Source organism: Chrysochloris asiatica, unplaced genomic scaffold (genome assembly GCF_000296735.1).
Source record: "Chrysochloris asiatica unplaced genomic scaffold, ChrAsi1.0 scaffold00059, whole genome shotgun sequence".
Taxonomy (NCBI): Eukaryota; Metazoa; Chordata; class Mammalia; order Afrosoricida; family Chrysochloridae; genus Chrysochloris; species Chrysochloris asiatica.
In genome coordinates this window covers 4,191,620-4,215,078 of record NW_006408577.1, presented here as the reverse complement: position 1 = coordinate 4,215,078, position 23,459 = coordinate 4,191,620, and the positions used below count along the sequence as shown (strand labels likewise).

At 36.8% G+C, this 23,459-nt stretch overlaps 1 protein-coding gene across 3 annotated transcripts in view; it reads left to right on the top strand.

Moving 5' to 3' along the window:
• PDE1A (phosphodiesterase 1A, calmodulin-dependent) overlaps nucleotides 1–23,459 on the top strand; it is a 518,212-nt gene that overhangs the window by 383,451 nt on the left and 111,302 nt on the right. For all 3 annotated transcript variants that reach the window (XM_006864023.1, XM_006864024.1, XM_006864025.1), the window contains 3 exons: nucleotides 10,702–10,768; nucleotides 15,255–15,371; nucleotides 16,238–16,378. In XM_006864023.1, coding sequence (XP_006864085.1) covers nucleotides 10,702–10,768; nucleotides 15,255–15,371; nucleotides 16,238–16,378 — 325 coding nt within the window. The remainder of the gene's footprint in view (nucleotides 1–10,701; nucleotides 10,769–15,254; nucleotides 15,372–16,237; nucleotides 16,379–23,459) is intronic.

Here is a 23,459-nt window from a genome sequence, read left to right as displayed (position 1 = left end):
TTTTTGTTTGTTAGGAAAATATTACAGAACTTGTAAAACTCCAAAGAAAAGCAAACTATGGAAGTAATCCAGCTTAATTTCCATTTCTGTTCCATAAAAGATAAAGAATGACTCTGAAAAATATTTTAGCATTACAAATTTTCATTTTAAAATCCTGTGTGGTGCTGTGGACTAATGCGTCAGACTTCAAAGTCATTTGAACTACAAGGTAGGTGGTTCAATCTCACCATCTGCTCCTTGGAAACCCCATACAGGGTTGCTATGAGTTGGAATCTATTAGACGGCACTTAACAGCAACAACAATACATAAAGCAAATTTTATTGAACAGCCTGTTGTTGTTGTTCCCACTCATAATGACCCTGTATAGGGTTTCCGAGGAGCATCTGGTGGGTTTGAAGTACTGACCTTGTCGTTAGCAGTCCAGTGCCTATCTTATAGTGCCATATCAGGACTCCTTAATAACCTGTGGGGGTGGGGGTGGGGGTGGGGGTGTGCTGTGGAGTCAGTAAGACTCATAGTGACCCTGCATAGGTTTTCTGAGACTATAAATCTACAGGAGCAGAAAGCCTCATCTTTCTCCTATGGAATTGCTGGTCGTTTCAAACTGCTGACCATGAGGTTAGCAGCCCAACTGGCAACCACTATACTACCAGAGCTCCTTTAATAGCCTATAGAAATATTAAAATGTACTTATGGTAGCTAAATTAATAAACTGACTTGAAAAAATAAATGTTAGAACATTTATTGTTAGCATACAGAAATTATTTTTTTTGTGTGTGTCATTGTTGCTGTTGTTATTAAGTGCTGTTGAGTGGGTTCCAAGTCATAGTGACCTTGTACAAAGGTTTCTGAGGAGCAACTGGTGATCTTGAACCGACCTTGAAGATCAAACCAACATTGCAGTCTAATGATTATCCAACAGCTCCACACCAGGAGTCCCAATTAGTAAGTGCATTGAAATAGTGGGATAGATTTGTACTGAGTTTGCAAAACTAATCTAATCATCTTTGACCCTATAAGTTAGGAAGTCTCCTTGAGTTTTCTCTATAGCATTCCCTCCCTTGGTTCAATGCCTCCAGGAAGTCCTGACCAGACTCTTATTTATGTATCCTGAATCCAGTCACTGCCTCATTTCCACTCCTGTAACCAAATCTAAACCTCCATTATTTAACATCAGAAATATTATGATAGACTTCTAGTGGAGTTTTCCTTTCCCTCACTTGCCCACTTCCCAACAAGTCATTACATGGTGATGCTTTAAAATAAAAGTTTGTTCCTGTCAGTCCTAAACTTTAAACCATATGCTGTTTTTCCATTTCACGTTGTATTAAAGTCAACGTTGTATCATGGCCTTGCATGATTAGGTCCCTTTTTACCTTTACCCACATCCCCAGTTGAACTCTACCTGCACCAGCCTGATTCAAAACATTATTCCATTAACTACATGATACTTCCTTTCTACGCCATGGAGTCCAACTGGTAGTGTGGTGGTTACGAATCGGGCTGCAAACCACAGGTCAGCAGTTCGAAACTACCAGCTGTTCCCCGGGAGAAAGATGAGGCTTTCTGCTCCCGTAAAGATTTACAGCCTTGGAAACCCTGTATAGGGTCGCTATGAGTTGGAATCGGCTCCACGGCACATAACCACCACCACCACTGTAGGATAAGCACTTGACTGCTAATGTAAAGGTGGTGGTGATGGTGGTTAGAACATCTCCAAACTGTTCCCTGTTCTGGGGCCATTACTCCTGCTGTTTTCTGTTTCAGGAAGGATTATCCCAACTCTTTAACCTGGGTTGCCCTTTTTCTTCTTCCCAGGCCTTCCTGCATCATGTTTACACTGTTCATCTTTATCTCTTCACCTAGTCAGTGGCTTAACTCATAATACTCATTCTTGATTGTGATCATATTTTGTTTCATATTTGTTATCTTTCTTCACCACTGGGATAGACCCATGAAAGTAGAAGCTATATTTTCCTTTTTTCTTCACTAAATAGTCTGATGCCTAGCACAGTGACTGGTACAGAAAAGTGTGTTGTCAAGTTTTTATTTTATATTTTAATTATAGTAAGCACTCACAGAAATAATCTGTCATATTCCCAGTTGGATTTACACCATTTATAGAACCTCAGGAAATTCCCTTTCAGAAACAGATAATACATCCACTATTTCCTAAAGTGTATTTTTGTTGTTGTGTTCCATCAAGATGATTCTTACTCCTACTGACCCCATGTGATGTAATAGAACTGTCCCACTAGGTTTTCTTTGGCTGTAATCCTTATGGACACAAATGACAAGGTCCTTCACCCATGAAACCACTGGAGCAAAAGGGCTCCTTTCCTTAAGTGTGTGGTTTAAATTGGAGTTTTCTGTCAGGATCACTCTGACTTCACAATGAGTTCTCATCCAGATATTCTGTTTCTGGTTACAGGAATAGAAATTTCTGAACCTACTCCAAATCTAAGAAACTCAATATCACTAGTGAGCCTGGGAAGCCCTAAAGGATGAATGAATCAGTGCCAATTGTGTGATGAGAATAGTAACAAAACCAACAATAATGGACTTTATTAATTGAGTAGTTATTACGTACTAGAAATTTATATCATTTGTTCTTCACACACACACAAATAGACACAATGATCCCCATTGTACAGATGAACCACATTAAACAACTTCCTAAAGCTCACACAGCTTGTGAGGGGTTAACCTCTTTTTGTACTGCTATATCATACTGCAAAAGGAGCCCTGGTAGAACAATGGTTAAGCACTTAGTGGCTAACCAAAATATTGATGGTTCAAATTCATTAGTTACTTGGAGGGAGTAAGATGTAGCAATCTACATCCATGATTACGCCTTTAGAAACCAGTATAGGCGCAGTTATACTCTGTTACAGGCAGGTCACGAGTTGGAATTGCACATAGCAACAGTCTCATGATGCCTTTCTGCACAATGGATCCAAACTAATTAATTTTTTTAAATATTGCATTTCAGATTGATTGTCATATTTATCCTTTGCTCCAATATATCACTCTTTCATTTTCCTTGCACCTCAATTTTTTAGTAGTAATGATTCGAAAAGTAGACTTTAAAAAAACCACTTATTCCCTAAAAACATAACAAGACCTAAATATTATTGTCAACAGTAGCTGTTTTTTTAGATCTTTTATAGTGTGGTTAGTAGCTTTCTTGCCCTGAAAGGTTAGAATAATCAATGGAATGATTAATATTTGTTGTTGTTGTTAAGTGCCTTCGAGTCGGAGCCAACCCATAGCGACCCTGTACAGGGTTTCCAAGGGTGTAAATCCTTACTGGAGTAGAAAGCCTCATCTTTCTCCCGCGGAGCGGCTGGTAGTTTCGAACCACTGACTTTAAGGTTCGCAGCCCGATTCGTAACCACTACGCTACCAGAGCTCCTTAATATAAGTAATATTATTTATAAACTGCTCTGAAATGCTCAAATAGAGAACTATCTTAAAAGACATAGTATAGAAGTTTTACTCACATCTAAAAATTATTTAAAATCTTTTAAAATAAGCAAAAATTAGAAACATTAAAGATATTATAATAAGATACTTTTAATAAAATGGGGAGATACTTCATCTAAAAAGTCTGAACTAGAGCTATAATTAAACACAGTATTTTAATTCTGAGTTTCTAAGATATCAATATTAAAAAGAAAAACAAATGATTGTCTTTTATTATCTTAAAAAAAGTAAGTTTTCACCTAGAAAATGAAAAACATGTGTCAGGTTGTTTTGTTTTTTAATATATGGAACATTGAATACAAAAAGGCCAGTACCTTCCACACTGTTTTTTTTAAATATATGAATTTTTCCACATGGATGCTCTTTTTATTGCCCTCCAATTGGACCTGGTGTGGCACTATGAGAGAAAGTGGTCACAGTGGTGGTGGTGATTATGTGCCGTGGAGTCGGTTCCGACTCATAGCAACCCTGCACATGGTTTTGGAGGCTGTAAATCTTTATGGGAGCAGAAAGCCTCATCTTTCTCCCATGGAGCAGCTGGTAGTTTTGAACTGATGACCTTCATGTTCATAGCCCAATTTGTAACCACTACGCTACCAGAGCTCCTGTGAGAGAAAGTACTGGACTGCAAGTTCAGTGGTTCAAACTCGCCAGTCGCTCCTTGAAAGTCCTATACAGGGTTGCTGTGAATCAGAACCAACTGGCTGGCACTTACCAACATCATAAATTAATGATATAATGATTAAATTATGTCTAAGTACAGGAATTCAGGTGAACCTGCTCTAGACCTACAGAGCTGGTCCTGGAAATCCTCAGAGTAGCATGACCAGCCTCTCCACTCTCCACTGCCCTGGAGTCTGAAAGACTGGTGGGAGCTAGCTTTGGGACTGGCCCAAATGACCTCTAGATTGAGTGCTCTGAGCATAGATAACACCTGGGACTACAGGAACTCCATCTAAGGCCAGGAGCACCATCGTTTCATTAATCCCTCACCCACTTCTTGAATTCCTTGACTGGCAAGAGCACCCCAGGATTTTCTCTTTGGGTCCAGCACCTGCCCCAGTTTTTTTCCTTTAATTTTTTTGTTTATTTTTCATTCTCTTCCTCCTCGTTTCCTTACTTGTTTTGAATCCTTTCTATCTTCACTTTCATTTTTGCATCTTTTCTATTGTTTTTATTTCCCCCTTCTCCATTCTTTTGTTTTTGCTCTTGATTTTTTTTTTCAATCACTCTCAGTTCTCTCACTTTTCTTCTTCCATCCTCCTAATTGTGTTTAGTGCTTTGTCTTTCTCTATATTTTTATCTTCTGTGGTTTTATTTTCCTTTCCCTCTTTTCTCTTTGTGATCATTATATTCATTTCTCTTGCTAGTATCTGTTGTTTTGTTTTTGTTTATTTTTTCTCCTTTATTCTTTTCTCTCTTTTTTTTACTATCATTTGACTGTTTTGTGTTACCATGTTTTGTTTTTTCCTTTTGTGTATGTTTTCACTTCTTGCCCCATCAAACAGAGGACAGCAACCTTACTGATACAGCCTAACCACAGCCAATCCTCTGCAGCCCCACCACTGGGCAAGAGCCAATACCAGCTCTTGTACTACTTGATCAATAACAGACAAGAACAACACCAGCCAAACCCACCCTAAACTGAGCTGTACAAATGGAAAATGGAGACCTGTGCACATAGTTCCATTCTCTAGTCATACCCACCAGGAGGCAGTTGATGAATGCCCAAGAACACACCAGTGTACAGTCATCAATTAAATGCAAATATAATGACACCAAAATGTCTCAGAGGTAACAGATAATTTCAATTCACACAAAGAAATAAAACAGAGTCGCTCAAACCAGTGACCAAGATGGAGAGCTAGAAAATGTTTCTGAGAAAGAAAGGCATGGGAACTATGTGGAAAGTAATTGAAAAGACAGATATTTAGGTGCCCTTCAATTGATTGAAAGATAAAGGAAAGCAAGGGAACAACAACCAAACACACACACACACACACACACACACACAAAACAACCAACAGCACCCCACACAACTTTATACAAATTCAAGAAAACACAATAGGAACAAATGGATGAAATAAATGAGATGAAAAAAACAAACAAACATGCAAATAGAAATACAGAAGATTTCTAAGGTTAATACTAAGATTCCACAAGTGAAAAAAGACTAGATTTGAATCAATGGAAGCCCAAATTAGTGAGTTTGAAGATAGTTCCTTCAGTACCAATATACTAGAAGAACAATTAGGGAAAAAAAGGATAAAATCTGAAGAAAGTTTGAGATTTATGTATGATATCATGAAGAAAGGTAACTTATTGGTGATCAGAATTGCAGAATAGGAAGAGACAAAGAAAAGCACAAAAATATTGTCCAAGACTTGTTGGAAGAAAGCTTCTCTAATATCATGGAAGACAAGAAGATAAGCATTTAAGAAACTGAACAAACACAAAATGGGATAGACCCCAAAAGTAAATCACTAAGACCTATCATAGTCAAAATCTTCAAAACCAAAGATAAGAAAGAATCCTGAGAACAGCTCAGGAAACAATTAAAAGTTTCCTACAAAGGAGAATCAATAAGACTAAGCTCTGATTTCTTAGCAGAGACCATGTAGGTAAGAAGGCAATGGGAAGACATATAAAAAACTCTGAGAAACAAATGGCCAGTCAAGAATCATATACTCAGAAAACTGTCCTTAAACTACCTTAAATTACTATGGCAAAATTAGGACATTTCCAGAGAAGCAGGAACTAAAAGTATTTGTAATAACAAGACCAACTTTACCAAAAATACTAACGGAAGTCCTTTGCATGGAGAAATAATAGCAGATAACCAACTGAGAATAGCATACATGATAACATCACCTAGAATTCAATTCAGATATAGACATTTCCAAAGTAAAACAAACCTATGAGACTGAAAATAGTGGACGAGAGATAACAATTTATAATAAAGATAACCACAAAGCAAAAAGAGTGCAACAGAAATGAAGAGAATGACAGGAAAACACACAAACAAAAGGAACTCAGCCCAAAAAATTATGTGGGAGAATGAACTCACCATAGAAAAATACATTAAAATGGTAGCAATCAATTCATACTTATCAATAATTACAGTGAATGAAATGGATCATTCAAGAGACAAAGAGTAGCAGAATGGATAAGAAAACAAGATCCTTCAGTATGCTGTCTACAGTAGACAAGCCTTACACGATAAAACAAAAATATATAAAAAAATATCAAAAGATGAAAAATACATCAAGCTCGCAGCAAAAAAAATGAGCTGGAGTGGCAATATTAATCTCTGATAAAACAGATTTTAAAGCAAAAACCAGCATAAGAAAGATATTATATCATGATGAAAAGGTCAATCCCACATTCCTAAAGAAGACAGAACCAAAATTAACACCTTAAACCAACATCTCCAACAATGAGGAACAAAGCAGCAAAGACAGCATACTTCAAGCAGAATAAAATAAATAATAAAGATTAGGACACAAACAGATGAAATAGAAAACAGTAGAAAGAATCAACAAAACAAGAAGTTGCTTCTTTGAAAGGATTAATAAAATTGACAAAGCACTGGTTCATCTAGCTAAAGAAATGGAGAAAAAGATGCAAATAATCTGAATCAGAATGATATGGGTGATGTCACTAGAAAGCCAACAAATATAAAAAATATGACAGAATACTATGAAGAATTGGAGTTCTGGTGTGGTGCTGGGGGTTAATGTGCTGAACTGTAAAGTCAGTGTGAACCACAAGGTATGAGATTCAAACTCACCAGCTCCTCCTTGGAAACCCTATACAAGGTCCCTCTGAATCAGAACCAACTTGACAGCACTTAACGACAACACCAACAAAGTAGAGTGTTCTCCCACAAATCTGACAATCCAAAACAAATGAGCAAATATTGTGGTGCTGTGTGATAAAGCACTGGATTGCAAGATCAGTTTGAAACACAAGGTTGGTGGTTCAAACTCACCAGCAGCTCTTTGGAAACACTATTACAGGGTTGCTATTTGGCGTCAGGATTGGAGGAAGGCTCATTAACAACCTGCGATATGCAGATGATACAACCTTGCTTACTGAAACTGAAGAGGACTTGAAACATTTACTGATGAAGATCAAAGAACACAGCCTTCAGTATGGGTTGCATCTCAATGTCAGGAAAACAAAAATCCTCACCACTGGACCAATAAACAACATTCTTATCAATGGAGAAAAGATTGAAGTTGTCAAGGACTTCATTCTTCTTGGATCAACTATCAACACTTGTGGAAGCAGCAGTCAAGAGATCAGACGACGTATTGCATTGGGCAAATCTGCTGCACAGGAACTTTTTAAAGTGTTGAAGAGCAGAGATGTCAGCTTGAGGACTAAGGTGAGCCTGACCCAAGCCATGGTATTTTCAATAACCTCATATGGATGCAAAAGCTGGACAGTGAATAAGGAAGATCGTAGAAGAATTGATGCTTTTGAGTTGTGGTGTTGGAGGAGAATACTAAAAGTGCCATGGACTGCCAAAAGAACCAACAGATCTATTTTGGAAGAAGTGCAGCCAGAGTGCTCCTTGGAGGCCAGGATGGCTAAGCTTCTTCTCTAATACTTTGGACATATTGTCCGGAGGGAACAGTCACTGGAGAAGGATGTCATGCTGGGTAAGATGGAGGGTCAGAGAAAGAGAGGAAGACCCCCAACGAAATGGATCAGCCAGGTGGCATCATTGATGGTGTCAAATGTGGCAGCGGTGGTGGGGTTGGCCCAGGATCGGACATTGTTTTGTTCTGCTGTGCATGGGGTTGCTATGAGTCGGTTCCGACTCAATGGCACCTGACAACAACAACAACAATGTGGTAGAACCAACTTGACAGCACTTAATAAAAACAACACCTCCTAAACTAGCAAAGATTAATTTTTTTTTTAAAAATGTGGAGACCTATAACAAAGGAAGAACTGGATCAGAACATTAAAAAACTCTGAATAGTATAAAAATCCAGGCCCATGTGACTTTATTAGTGACTTTTATCTAACATTCAGAGAAGAGCTAACATAAATTCTATTCAAACTGTTCCAGAACATAGAAAAGGATGGAAAACTCCAAAATCCATTCCATGAAGTGAGCATAGCTCTCTCTCATAGCCAAACCAGGCAAATGCATCACTAAAAAAAAAAATAATAATAATAGGTCAGTATCCCTCATGACCATAGATGAAAAAATTCTCAACAATATCCTAGCCAATATCATCTAACAGCACATCAAAAAATAATGCTTTATTACCAAACGGGGTTCATATCAGGTGTGCAAGAATGGTTCAGTATTAGAAAAGCAATCGATGTAATCTCCCACATAAATAAAACAAGGGAAAAGAACCATATGACCATATCAAACTCTGCAGAAAATGCATTTGACAAAATCTAACATCCATTCCTGATAAAAAACACTCAACAAAATAGGTATAGAGCGAAAATTCCCTAACACAATTAAGGGTATAAATAAAAACCAATGATACCTTAAAAGGAGATTAACTCTAAACATTCTCCTTGAGAACAGGTGGTGGTGGTGGTGATGTGCCGTGGAGTCCAGTCAGACAAAAATGCCTTTTATTACCACTCCTATTTAAGGAGCTCTGGTAGCATAGTGGTTATGAATCGGGCTGCGAACCACAAGGTCAGCAGTTTGAAACTACCAGCTATTCTGCTCCCGTAACCCACAGCGCCACACCAGGACTCAAAGAAGAAATACAGTTCTACTTTTCTGACAATAAGATCCTATACATAGAAAATCCCAAGAATTGTCAAGAAAATTATTGGAACTTGTTGAAAGAATCAGCAAAGTGGGAGGGTATAAAAATCAACATATAAAAATCAGTTGCATCTCTTTACACTAATAAAGAGAATTCTGAAAAAGAAATCAGAAAAACAATGCTATTTACAATAGCCACTGAAACGATGAAATACTTAGGAATAAATTAAAAACTTAGAAATAAATCTAACCAGAGAAACAAAAGACTTATACAAATTAAAAAAAAAAAGACTTATACAAATAAAACTACGAAACAACAAAAAAGACCTACAAAAAAGTTGAATATGTATCTATCTATCTATCTATCTATCTATCTATCTATCTATCTATCTATCTATCTATCTATCTATTTATCCCACAAATATAAAAGAATTTGAAGAAGGGTATTTGTACACGGTTAACTACAGGGAGGAAGCAGGACAACTGTTGTTGCAGGGAGGGGATTGCAATCACTGAAAGGAAACAAAGTGTATTACTTGCTGAATGTAAAACTAGTGATCTTGTCTGTGAACCTTCACTCATTTCAGAATAAAAAGGTTTTTTTGTTTTTTAAAAATGCTGTGTGTGTCTATCTATGGTGCAACTAATTGGTTTCTACCTGTGTGGAAGAAAGAAGAGGGATGAAAATTGAAGATGCTTTGAATTAATTAGTCCCATGCATTCATGGAACACGTGAACCACAGTCTATCCAACCATGAGATAATGCCTTGCTACCATTACCAGCACCTCTGAAAAGAACTACATTTGAAGGTCCTGGATAGAGTTGGAGAAAATGAGAAAGAAAACTCAAAATTACCAAAAAAGATAAGGCTTACTGGTCAGAAAGCGAATGGAGGAATCCAAAACTATGGCCTCTGGTCATCTTTTAGGTCTGGAAATGATCTCACATTCATGGCTCAATTTTTAGCCAAAAGATAAATAGATATATAGGAGGGACAACAATACTAGTAATGGATGCTCACTATAGAATGGTCAACCATTCAAGATCAAAAGGAAAAAGTTCAGAAGTATTGCAAGGAGAGTGGGACTGAAAGAGGAACCTCAAGGAATGAAGTGGGAGAACTGATGTTACATGGAGGGGATTGCAGTCATTGAAATGAAGCATGTAATTTGCTGAATGTAGAACTGATGTTTCTGTTCTATAAACCTTCACTCAATTCACAGTAAAAGGTTTTTTTGTGTGTGTTTTTTTTAAAGTTAAGTTAAAGGTAATAAAACTCTATTTTAGAAACTAAAAGCATGCTGACTTTGGGAGTAGACAAAATCCTATTAACATATGTCATATTATAAACTGTGGCCATAGTCATCATTTTTGTTATAAATGGAGTCTATAATGATAAAGGTAAACAAGCCCAAAGTCATATTTTTCCTTAAGAAATATTCTTATTTTTCTCTTTTTTAGGATGTACAGAAAGACCTCTTCTGTGATTGATTTGTCATATCCAGCAGCTGTTATCGTCACATTAAAGGTGAAGTAATTTCAATTATTTTAGCTTTTAAAATAAATAATTATTTTTTTTAAATCTTCTTAAAATGTATGGGAGAAAATGAGAATAGTTCCATATAAGGAGAGTAGTGGTTATGAGTCGGGAGTTGGGCTGCTGACATCAAGGTCAGCAGTTCAAAACTACCAGCCATTCTTAAGGAGACAGAGGAGGCTTTCTGCTCCTGTATAGATTTACAGCTTCAGAAACCCTATACAGGTCACTAGGAGTCCAAACTGACTCCACGGCACACAACCACCACCACCACCATTGTTGTTGTTGTTAAGTGCCGTAGAGTCGGTTCCGACCCATAGCGACCCTGAACAGGATTTCCGATAGTCTATATATTTTAATGTAAAAAAATGTTAACCATATATAATATGTCATGTGCTTGAAATAATAACTCATAATGACTATTAATCTGTTTGTGCATCATGTCCATCCACCTATTTTTCATTCATACTTAATTTGGATGAATCTTGAATTCAACTTTGAGATGGCATTTGTACTTGTCAGAATATACATATTTTCTTTTATATGCTATATATTGTTTTTGATGTTGTTGTTAAGTACCTTTGACTTGGTTCCCACTCATAGGGACCTTATATAGTGTTTCCAAGGAGCAGCTGGTGGGTTTGAACTGCTGACCTTGTGGTTCAAAGTCCAGTGCTGATCCTACAGTACCACATAGCATTCTACATATGGATAGATAGATAGATAGATAGATAGATAGATAGATAGATAGATAGATAGATAGTTGTTACATGCCATTGAGTCAGTTTCAACTCATAGTGACACTGGATGGGGTTTCCAAGGAGAGGTTGGTGGTTTTGAACTTCTGATTTTGTGGTTAGCAGTCCAGTGCTTATCCTACAGTGCCACACTAGGACTCCACATACATATGAAGTTAAATGTTAAATGTTTTTGTCAAATATCTTAAAAATCCAAAGCTGATAATTAATACAATTATCTGGAATTTTAGGCCTGAGAAAATATTAAAATAAGATAAAATTAAGAAAGGAAACAGAAGAGAATTCATCTCTCTTGCCCCAGGTTTCTCCCGAGGCTGCCCTTTTACAAGAGATCTTGTAAAAAGATCTTCTTTTTTACATATTTTCCAAAATCTGAAATGATAAAAGTTGCTTAATCACTTATTTAGCGCCACTTCTTGTTTCTGTGTGTGCATTGTTGTTGTTAAGTGCCATCGAGTCGGTTCCGACCCATAGCGACCCTGTACAGGGTTTCCGAGGGTGTAAATCTTTACGGGAGTAGAAAGCCTCATCTTTCTCCCGCGGAACCGCTGGTAGTTTCGAACCGATGACCTTAAGGTTCGCAGCCCAATTCGTAACCACTATGCTACCAGAGCTCCTTTGTGTGTGTATTGTTACCAGACATTATTTCTACAGAGGCATTTATCTTCTCAGATGGCCCCATAATATCTTTTCTGTATTAACTAAGAATTTAAACAATGCTCATAACAGAGTTGCATTTGTTTTTGATTGACTATTGTTTTTGTTGTTAAGGGCCATTGAGTTGGTTCCTACCCATAGCAACCCTGTATAGGGTTTCTGAAAAGTGGCTGGTGAGCTTGAACCACTGACCTTACAATTCAAACATACTTTGCAATCCAATGCATTAACCCACAGCACCACACCAGGACTCCTTGATTTTACTATGGTGGTGGTGGTTATGTTCCGTGGATTTGGTTCTGACTCATAGTGACACTGTACAGAATTTCCAAGGCTGTAAATCTTTACGGGAGCAGAAAGCCTCATCTTTCTTCTGCTATACTCCGTGTCTAATCCTGGTGTGGCACACTGAACTGAAAGATCAGTTTGAACCTCAAGGTCAGCTGATCAAACCCACCAGCCATCACTATGAGTCAGATCTGACTTGATGGCACTTAACAGAAACAACATTTCTAGTTTAAACTTTATTAATTTCTTCTATGTTTATGTATGTATGTAGTTCCATTTTGAACATTCTCTTTACATTTGTTTATCCTTTGCAACATATTAGATTGTATTCTTATCAATTTTAAAATACAGCTCATTTTTTTCTGTTTATATTTCTAAAACTATAATAAAGACAAGTATATAATAAACGTGTCACATTATACACTTCTAATTACTCATTTGCTCTTGAGAGTCTTCATCTGCCCTATTATTTTCTAAATTATGAGCAGGAATATTATTTTAATTTTATTTGTTTTACCACCTTTGCATAAACATCAACTAACTAAATAGATTAGTATGAAAAATTTAATTTGTTGTTGTTTCATAAACAGTAGTATCATAAAAGCACATGAACCAAAAAGTTGAAGGAGGAAAATGTTAGTAAGAAAATGATAATTTTGGCTAAATAATAATTCTTATTTCCTGGAATACCTCTTTGTCTTTTGTGTGTTCTCAATCTGACAACATGTAAGTCAAGCATCTTCAGTAGTTTACAAATGTAAGTCATCATTTTTTGGTAAAAATTCCCAAGAAATGGAGACCTAACCTTTTACCCAGTACGAAATCCCTAGCTGGAACTGTAAATAGCAGCATGTAGTAACTCTTCTGTGTTAGTTTTGGAATTTGATAAAAGATTTCTTGGCCTCCTTTGAGATTTACAGAAAGTAAAATGGCTTCTAATGGAACTTTTATAGATTTTTAATTCCCAAACAGATAAAGCAAGTGTTTAGTGATAAAATTAAACAAATGCCAGGAATCTAACAAAGTCACACAAGCAAAACAAAAAAATATATATTTCACTTAATGTATCCAAGTAATTAAAATGACACGTTGAACAGGAAAAATGTGAAACATTAAACTACTCACCCCCACCCTTCCAGGGGGCATGCTGGAATGCAAATTAGGTTACCTAGACGGACCAATCTTCTGACTTCCCTCCTGTTCTCAAACAGGTCTGCAACCTAGCCCCTCCCTGATTCTGTTCCCATGTAAGCCTATACCAATCTGCACTCAGGGCTCAGAGTCTGGAGAAGTTAGCTCCTCTGAGCCAGCTGGCTTAATAAACCTGAAACTTTACTTCACCTCTCCCAGTGGCCTCTGTTTAGATCGGTTTCTTCAGCAATGGATCTAAAAAGCTGCTGTAACACTAACTAGAGCTTACCTAAAGGTACACTTACCTAAAGCTGCTGTAACAATGTGACACTGTGATTATTTTTCAAAAGAAATTTTTTTTAAAAAGACTGAATATATTTTATCAGATGTTCATTTTAATTTCAGCATATTGCAAGATATAGAGTTGGTTTCAATAAAAGTGTGTTACAAGGATGAAGTTCTAAACTATGACTACTCAAATTCAAAGTTAATGCATAACTTTTAAGATGCCCACTTACTGCTCAATTCTAAACTGCACGTGTAAACACTAAGCCTTCTTTGTTAACACTTTCTAATCATTATCAGACCTGATTCTTAGTGTATTTAGATTTTTAAGGTTCCACTTGAACTGTCACTCAAAACTTGGCATTAAAATTTACACTGTGTACTGGACTATGCTGGAGTCCTGATGTGGTGCAGCAGGTTAATGCACTGGACTACAAAATCAGTTTGAACCACAATGTCCCTCCTCAGAAACACTATACAGGCTTGCTATGAGTCTGAGATGATTTGATGGCACTATAACGACAGCAACAACATAGGACTATGCTACAAGTCCATTTTTGTGTACTTCTCTGCAAGATTACTCTCTGGAATTACTTTAAGCAATAGCATGAGGTAGCCGCAATGTTTTGATAGCTGTTCCCTCTGTCTTCTCCCCTACCTGTTAGGGATAATTTCCTAGGGTACCTGGAAATTTACCAATAGTCTTGCCTGCTTCCCTGGGGAAATGCCTGAAACATAAAATTCTTATCCTCTCTTCAATCAAAACACCCACTTCCTCTTTCTCACCAGTTGTTCCTAGAGGAAAGGACACATGAGTTAGCCAAAATTAGAGTGAGTAATAATGTAATGTATGCTCTACCTCTCTAGGGTATTTGCATTTTTTAAAAAGGACATAAGATATTAATGCTTTTAATAAATGACTAACTCTTAAGGTGGAACTTCAAGCATTGTAGCAACAGGTAGATAGCTGGAAGAGAGATATTGGGAGTTTCTGCCCTCCAGCTTCAATTCTCAAAATCACCCATATTACTGGAAATTCTACCTTAAAAATTAGATTCACTCTGGAAAATTACTTATGACATGAATTGGGAGACAGTATTATATTGTTACCAGGTTTATGACATTAATTTCATAACCAGGGATTGAGGTAGAGGTCTCGGCCCATGGTCAACATTATAGCCTTACTTCGTGAAACTGCATTTAAAAACTGGCCATGTCATATCAGACTCTAGTGAAAATATAATTTGATCTGGTGAATCGAAACCTGATCTGCTATGTGGACAAAGTCTGCCCTGGCCAAAAAATTTTTATGGAGAAAACAGCAGTAAATCATATTGTTAACTTTTTTTTTTTTACAGGATGTTGATCAATGGTCTTTTGATGTATTTGCCCTAAATGACGCAAGCGGAGAACATAGTCTGAAGTTTATGATGTATGAACTGTTTACCAGATATGATCTTATCAACCGTTTCAAGGTCAGCAATGCTGAACAAAAGTGAAATGCTCCTAAAATTGGTTATCTGAATAAGAATGAAAATGCAAATATTGAATTTTTAGTCAATTTAATTGAGAATGTTATAGTGGACAGGCACAAAACCAAGAGGTAAAGTTCATTCTGTGATATAACCATTCTCCACAATTTACTGATACATAAATATATCATCCACCTACAAGCTCTGAGACCTTTACATCCTCATCATCCACTTTCACTGGAATCATTCACAGAGCATTTTTGTAGAAAAAGGAAAGTGTGTATTTAAAAAATATGATCCTTGGTGCTCCTAAAATACAGAATGAACCTTTATTAGTAGCTTTGCTTAAATTAAAATAGAGGGGCTTTTAAGTAACGTCTTCTAGAAGCACCAAACAACAGATTTGATGCAGACTTCTGTGCAGTCTGCAACCTGTAACTATCATCATTACTCATGGAATTATGGCATTTTTAGAGCTAGAAGATATTGGAGGGCGTCACCCATTTTTAACTTCTTTGTATTACAGATAGAGTAAACTAGACTTTTACCTATTATAATTGAAAATTTTAATCCTGTAAGAACTAGACTGATTACTTGATTCTGGTAGACATGAAAATTTAAAGATGACACTATGATGAAGCTTACCATTTCATGTATCTTAAATAAACCCTTGGGGTTACAGTCCTTCCAGGTCAATAGGGAAGCTAATATGTTGATGAAGTGGTTTATTCAAACAATTGATATTTAACTTAAAGAAACTACTGGTCACATCTGTATTCATTAATGTGTCCTATCCCAAGCCTCATGTTTACATTAATTTAGTGCCACTCTTTTGGTCAAAATATAATCATAACTATTATTTTCCACAGATTCCGCTTCCTAGCCTAATTTCATATGCGGAAGCCTTAGAAGTTGGTTACAGCAAGTTCAAAAATCCATATCACAATTTAATTCATGCAGCGGATGTCACTCAAACTGTACATTACATAATGCTTCATACAGGTATAATGGTAAGAAAGTCTTTGCAACTGGTTTGTTAGACTGGAAACTTCGTATTCCCTTTCTGTTCCCATTGTCTCTTTAATAAAAGAGTTATTAATATTTTTTCTAATATAAAAAGGTTGATTAAATCACTGATAGTATAAGTTATTGATTACATCTTGGTATAAAAAAGACACCCAGAGGCATTTTCCAAAATTTGAAATATAGAACTTTTATGTTTGCTAATTCATTTTCCCATAGGAATCAGTCACAAAAATAACCTTGAGAAACAGTTCTCAGAATAAAAATGAGAATGCTCTCCTCTTAATCATCATGTGCTCAAGCTGACCTTGTTGTTAAGTGCCATGGAGTCAATTCTGACTCATAGAAACGAGGGTTTCCAAGGAGTAGCTGGTGGATTTGAACTGCTGGCCTTGTGGTTAGCAGCCCAGTGCTTATCCTACAGTGCCACACCAAAACTTCTTAGCAGTTCTGTTTCTTTTACTTGCATTGTTGTTGTTGTTAAGTGCCATCATGTCAATTCCGACTCCTAGCAACCCAGCATAGGGTTTCCGAGGAGCAGCTGGTAGGTCTGAACTGTTGACTTTGTGGTTCACAGTCCAGTGCTGATCCTACAATGCCACAAGTATATTGTTGTTATTGTTGTTGTTAAATGCTGTTGAGTCGGTTCCAACTCATAGCGACCTTGTATAGAGTTTCCATGGAGTAGCTGGTGAGCTTAAACTGCCGAGTAATTTACGGGTCAAATGGATTTTGCAGTCCAGTGCATTTACCCACAGCACAACACCGGGACTCGCCACAATCAAATCCTAATAGAGCTATTGAAAAATTATTTGTGTTATTGCAAATTTCCCTTTGTCTTCTTTGTATCTGAATGAATCATTGAATTAGTGAATAAATGATCCAGTAATGCAAACCCTGGGGTAATGTGTGTGTAGCAGGAGTTCTGAGAGTGTCTGGAACTTCTATAATTTCACAAGGTTTAGGTTATCTTCTAAAGGGTGAAAAGGAGGAGCAGACTGTGAGTTGGATTCAAAGCAGAATGGGTTGGAGTGGGGTAAACCATGTAAGGTTCCCAAATGACAGTACCTTCTTGACACCTTGTATGTCAACCTAGACTGACACAATACCATAAAATAAATTACAGTGACATTTTCCACCAACTTCCAAAATATGTGTTTTCTTCCTGTTTTGAAAAAAAAAAAAAAAAAAAAAAAACCACACCCCTTCTACTGGAAAGGGCTGCTGGCACTGAGATCTAGTTAACTAGCACTGCTTGGAGCTCAGGAACTCTCAGTATTCCAGCACCATGTGCCAGAGACTCTCTTCTCCTGTCTAAGAAAGGCTTCATAGTGAATAGAGTCCTGAAAATATCAAAAGGTTGTATAGTTCCTCAACTTTATTATATATAGAAAATTTTCATCATTATTTAATTTTTCCCATGTGTTGTTTACTATGTAGAACATCTATTTGCTATGACTCATCCAAGCAATACCCCAGATGGTGACTGAAGACATTGTCTATTCTTGTCTTTATTTCTCTCCTACTGTTGCAGATCCGTTAATACCTTGATCTCAGATTCTACTTGCCCCATGTTCCCATTATCTATTGCTCCATAATATACCACTTCAAAACATAGTGGCTTAAAGCACTGATTTATTATGTCTCAAGAGTCTATGGTTAGAAGGATCTCAACTAGGAAGTTGTTACTTATCTCATTTGATTGCACCCGTTAACAATTGTGGTTGAAGACAACTGAGGACATCACTGAGAAAGATGTGTACAAGCTCTCATTACATGGCTGGGATAGCTATTAGCAGGGTGCTCAGATAGGCCATTTCCCTCTCCATAGCTTCATCTTCAAGAATGGTAGCTGGATTCTGAGACAGTGTTCCAAGTAGGAGGAAATGAAAGCTGTCAGTCTTTTAAGACCCAGGCATGAAAACATACACAGCATCACTTCTGCCATATTTTATTGATCAAAGCAGTCACAGAGCCCATCAGATACAAAGGAAGGAACATAAACCCAGATCTATTTGTTCTTTTAGCAGTCCATGGCACTTTCAATATTCTTTTCCAACACCATAACTCAACGACATCAGTTCTTCTATGGTCTTCCTTATTCACTGTCCAGCTTTCACATGCATATGAGGTTATTGAAAATACCATGGCTTGGGTCAGGCGCACCTTAGCCCTCAAGCTGACTTCTTTGCTCTTCAACACTTTAAAAAGTCAAGCATAATGCCAAACCTTTTCAATAACATTGTCTTGTTCTTCAGGGGGTCTTCAAATGTCTCTTCTTCTTCATGTTGCTGCATCAGGGAAGAAGAAGAGAAGCAGATAAGAAAGTATAGTAACTGAAGACAAAGGATAAATTCTCTTTTCTCTCTGACTTTTCAATACAACCTAGCATTAGTGCCTACCATTCTCTTCATCTCCAAGCTTTTATCCATTCCTTATCCCAGTGCCTTACCATTGAGCTCTTACCCTCATACTTCCCTTCCCTCATCTTAGAAGATGCTTTCTTCACTTCTGGTCTTAGTTCCTGCTTGCTGGAGTTTCATCTCTGTCCATAATAACCACCATCTTTGATTTTGTTTTAATTGGCAGATGGGGAGGAGAATTAAAAATTTCTTCTTCTGCCAGAGTTTTTCTGACACACTAGGTTGGAAGTCTGGAATTCATTTCACCGCAGGCCAAAATGAATTCAAAAGACTTGGAATCCTACCACCAACTCTATAGAAATGTGAAGGCATACAAAGTAATAGAACTTGATTTTGAGTTAAGTTCTTTCTTTGGGAAGCAAACTTTCACTGATGGAGTGGCATTTGTCTCTTGTGACCTCAAAAAAACTTAACTATATGTGTGGTTAACTTTTTACCTTGTGTTTTTCCCATTTATATTGTAAATACATGTTTCACTCATTGGGCCAGGTCAAAGACAGCTGTGGACTGAGTATGGTACTTATTTGAGGTTTCCTCGCCTTCCTTTTGGAGTCCTGGTTTGATGTTGTGCATTGTTGCATCAAACTGCACAGCAATTTAAACTTCAAGGTCGGTGGTTCAAGCTCACCAGGTGCTCCTCAGAAACCCTAAACAGGGTCGCTATGGGTCGGAACTAACTCGATGGCACTTAACGACAACACCTTCCTTTTCAGGAAAATGTTTTGGTATTTGAAGGAAGAAAGCAGACGTTACAAATAATAAGTAGAAACTCAACCTTTCAAAGACAGCATAAACTCTTAAATAGTAGGATGCAGGCAGTCCTGAGTTGTGAACAAAATTTTTTCCTAACCATGTCTTTGGAGTCCTGGTGTGGTGCTGCAGGACAATGCTCTGGACAGCAAGGTGGTTTGAACATCAATGTCAGCAGTTCAAACTCATCAACAGCATCTTGGAAACCATATATAGGTCACTATGAGTCAAAACTGACTCAAAGGACTTTAAAATCAGTAACGGCAACATGTCTTTATAATTTGTAGGTTAGTAGGAACAGATTCACATGATTCTTAGCCTAATTTTAATGTCAGAAGAGACTTGAAAAGTTTTCTGTGAGTTAAAAGCTGCATAGGCATCAAGGGAAGGTGAGTCTGATGAAGCATTTGTGCAGAGGTTGTTTGAATCATTTCAAAATGAGCAAATTTGCATAACGTTAAAGGGCAAGTATAAGTTGTTCTTAAGTGGCTCCTTCATACTCAGGGACTGCCTGATTTAACCTTCATCACACCCGTTTATCTTTCGTGTTTGTGTTTACATACAAGTGTACACACATACAACTTCTATTAAGCTATTTTGGTTTAGTAAGACATCATTTTCAGAGCCATTTCTTGAATTTTTTGCTTTCACCTGGTTTGATATGCTTAGCATATGAGTGTGAAAAACATGATGCCTCCGAACAGCTGCAAATGCCGTCACTCAGTATTTATTTAAGTTGCCTTACCATCTTAAATAGTTGAAGTTACTTAGATATTTTTTGTGGGCTTTTCTTGAATCTGATAGCAAAATGGCTCTCGTTTCAAGTGTTTGGCATTTCCTTTTTTCTAAATTCTGTGGCTTGAAAAAGTTAAAGAAAAATGAAATATTTAAGTGTCAATGTAAAATAAGAAATGAACTGATGAAGTTTCCTCAGAATAAGATGTACTGGAAAAGCAATGTTTAGTTCAGTATAAAAGGTCTACTTTTATTCTGAAGTGTAATAAGAAAATCAATGCCATTTCAGGCCAGGAGCAACTCGACTTTCATCTTTTAAAATACCTTTCTGGTTTGTGCCCCCTTTTTTGCCACAAAATTAAAAGGAGCCATCTAAGCTATCCTATTTCAGCTTTGGAACCCTTTTCTTTCAAGGTGTCTTTGAAAAGATGGGGTGTTATGTTAGTAGGTAAATAGAGAAGAAACTCAATATGAGTTTGCCCTCAGCTGTGTAAGGGAGACTTATTTCCAGATATACCCAGTCATTCTCTGGAAGACTAGGGAAATCTGTCACAAACTGGGTGACTTCTAGAAAAGTTGAAGTTGTTAGTAAAGATCACAGTCACTTTCTGAGAGAGCCATAATTGATTTATCAAATGCAAGTTTTGTTTGAAAACTTGTTCCTGATTTTATTCTTTAGCAATAATAATCTGTGAGCTCCCAATATATCAAATTAGTTTGGCTTTTGCAAAAATAATCTGGTGAGAAAACTTGTGTTTTCTGGGATCTGGAAAATTCATTTAAACTCAAGTGAATAATGAGGAATTTCATGATAGATGGTGAAAGGAAAGGCAAAATAAATTTATGGATCTCTTGACTGTTTTGTTGAGACTAGATCACAATGCCAGCTTGACAGTTTTTGGTAAGTTATTTTAACATGCTTTACTCTAAATGAGAAAAAACTCTGGGAGGTGAGTATTAATGACTTTCATATACATGATGTGCTGAAACAACAACAACGGAAGAGTTATATTAAAAACTTTCAGCCTTTTCTTATGTTTGATGTGAAGACTTATTTATGTTAGTATTTTAGGGGATGACCTGCTGTTTCCTAATAGTCCTATCAGTGTGACATTTATGGAGTGTTCCAAAGCTGCCTAGAACTGCCAAGATGACTAGTGCAGTCTGTCACCAGAAAGTTGTTCTGAGGACCATTGTCAAAAAGGATTGTATTGTAACTATTGTCCTTCCATTTGTTAAAGCCAAAAGCAGCACCTCACATCTGGGAGTAGGCAGTACAGTGAAGAGTTGATGCTAGTGCATCCTGGTGTGTGTGTGTGTCTCCTTTTATCATTTGATTAACTTAAAGCTTTGTACCATAGTGACAGTGATGTGCACTAAATCAATCCTTTTGCTAAGGAGGAAATCCTTCACAAAGTGCTTTCAAGGTACCTCTGAATGTCTCTTTTGACATGAAATCATTTAAGGACCTTGATTAGAAAGCATTTGAGGATTCTTGGCACCATGATCTCTCCCCAATACTAAGAATAGAAGATGGAGAGATGACTTGAAGTCTGTTTACTTTGGAACTAGACCCAGAAATAGTCTTCCAAATTCAGAATGACTCAGTTTTCCTCTGGTCAATCTACAGAAGATTTGTTACAGTTTTTCTATTCTATAAACTTGTCAGAAATTCTGCCCTTATAAATGGCTTCTGCTGTACAGCATTGTTTAGAAGAGTAGAAAGAAGGCTTTGAAGCTCATCACTGAGCTGAGACCATGCTCAACTGATTCTTAGCTCATTCCCTATCTGTATCCTCTTGTCACTAAACATGATTTAATAATACCTCCTACCTTGTAGGATAACAGTAAATTAAACCATATATGTAAAAACAAGTGATTGAAACAGAATAAATATTCATGCATACTGTCTTAATAGTAATAATTATTATATTGTTTATACATAGTAATATTTTTGTTATAAACAAAGTTTCTATACCAGATAAGTTATAACAACTTACACCAACCTATTCAAAGGGATTGAGGAAAATAATCTTCAACACTGTAACTTCAGACTAAATGAATTATTAAGTATTTTTTTTAAATATACTAGGTGTTAATAGTTCATTGTGATTTCTAATCTTGGATTATCTTCCAATTCCAGGCTTACAAGCAGATTCCACACATTTTGTTTCTGTATTATTCATTTTTCATATTACCTGATTTTCTGACCAGAACATGCCCAGCCTCATACATACACTTGTATATACATAGTTTCATCTCTTTCTTTTCCACTCACTCACTCTCACACTCATACTCACATGCACAGTATTTTAAATATAAAGTTTTTATTGTGTCTTAAATCAGAGTTTATTAGCTTCTACCCATTACTATATTTTGTTAAATTTTCTAGAAATTCTGCTTTTTGAAATCTTAGTAAAACCAGAAACTTTGCAATCAGACAGAACTTGGAATGGATTCCTGTTCTGCCTGTTGTTAGCTGTATAACCTTATGCAAGTTAAGCCACCTTTTCTAGATTCAGCTTATCTGCAAAATAAGGATAAAAATATTAACCTAGTAATATTTAGTCTCATAAAGTAGGCTAGTTGGGTTAATCAAATGAGAACATCTAACTAACGAGTCCAATCAATAGTAGTTCCCTCCTCTTCCTTTATATCATTATTGTGCATACTGATAGTGTTTTTAGTTCAACATCCCTACGGCATAATTTGAGGACTTTCCATATTAAAGCGAGGCTACCTGAATGTCTTTCTTGGCAAAATGCACTCTACAGTTTAGATGAAGCAGAGCACCTGCATTGCTCATGACTTCCTAACTTCACCCTTTATTTCTATCCATTGGGAACTGGAAGAATCCACATTATGTACTGACCACTGCTCTAGTTGGGGAAAGTGATATCATCCAGCTTCATTCCTTTTGGCATGTCCTTATGTTATTTATAAATTCTATCAATGTATATACACATCTGTTTTCTGAGTTAGCATTCATATTTGACACCAGAATAAAATGAGTGTTAGTATGACGCTGCGCTGCAACCGCAAGGTCAGCAGTTCGAAACTACCAGCTGTTCCGCGGGAGAAAGATAAGGCTTTCTGCTCCCATAAAGATTTGCAGCCTCAGAAACCCTGTACAGGGTCTCTATGAGTCGGAACCGATTCC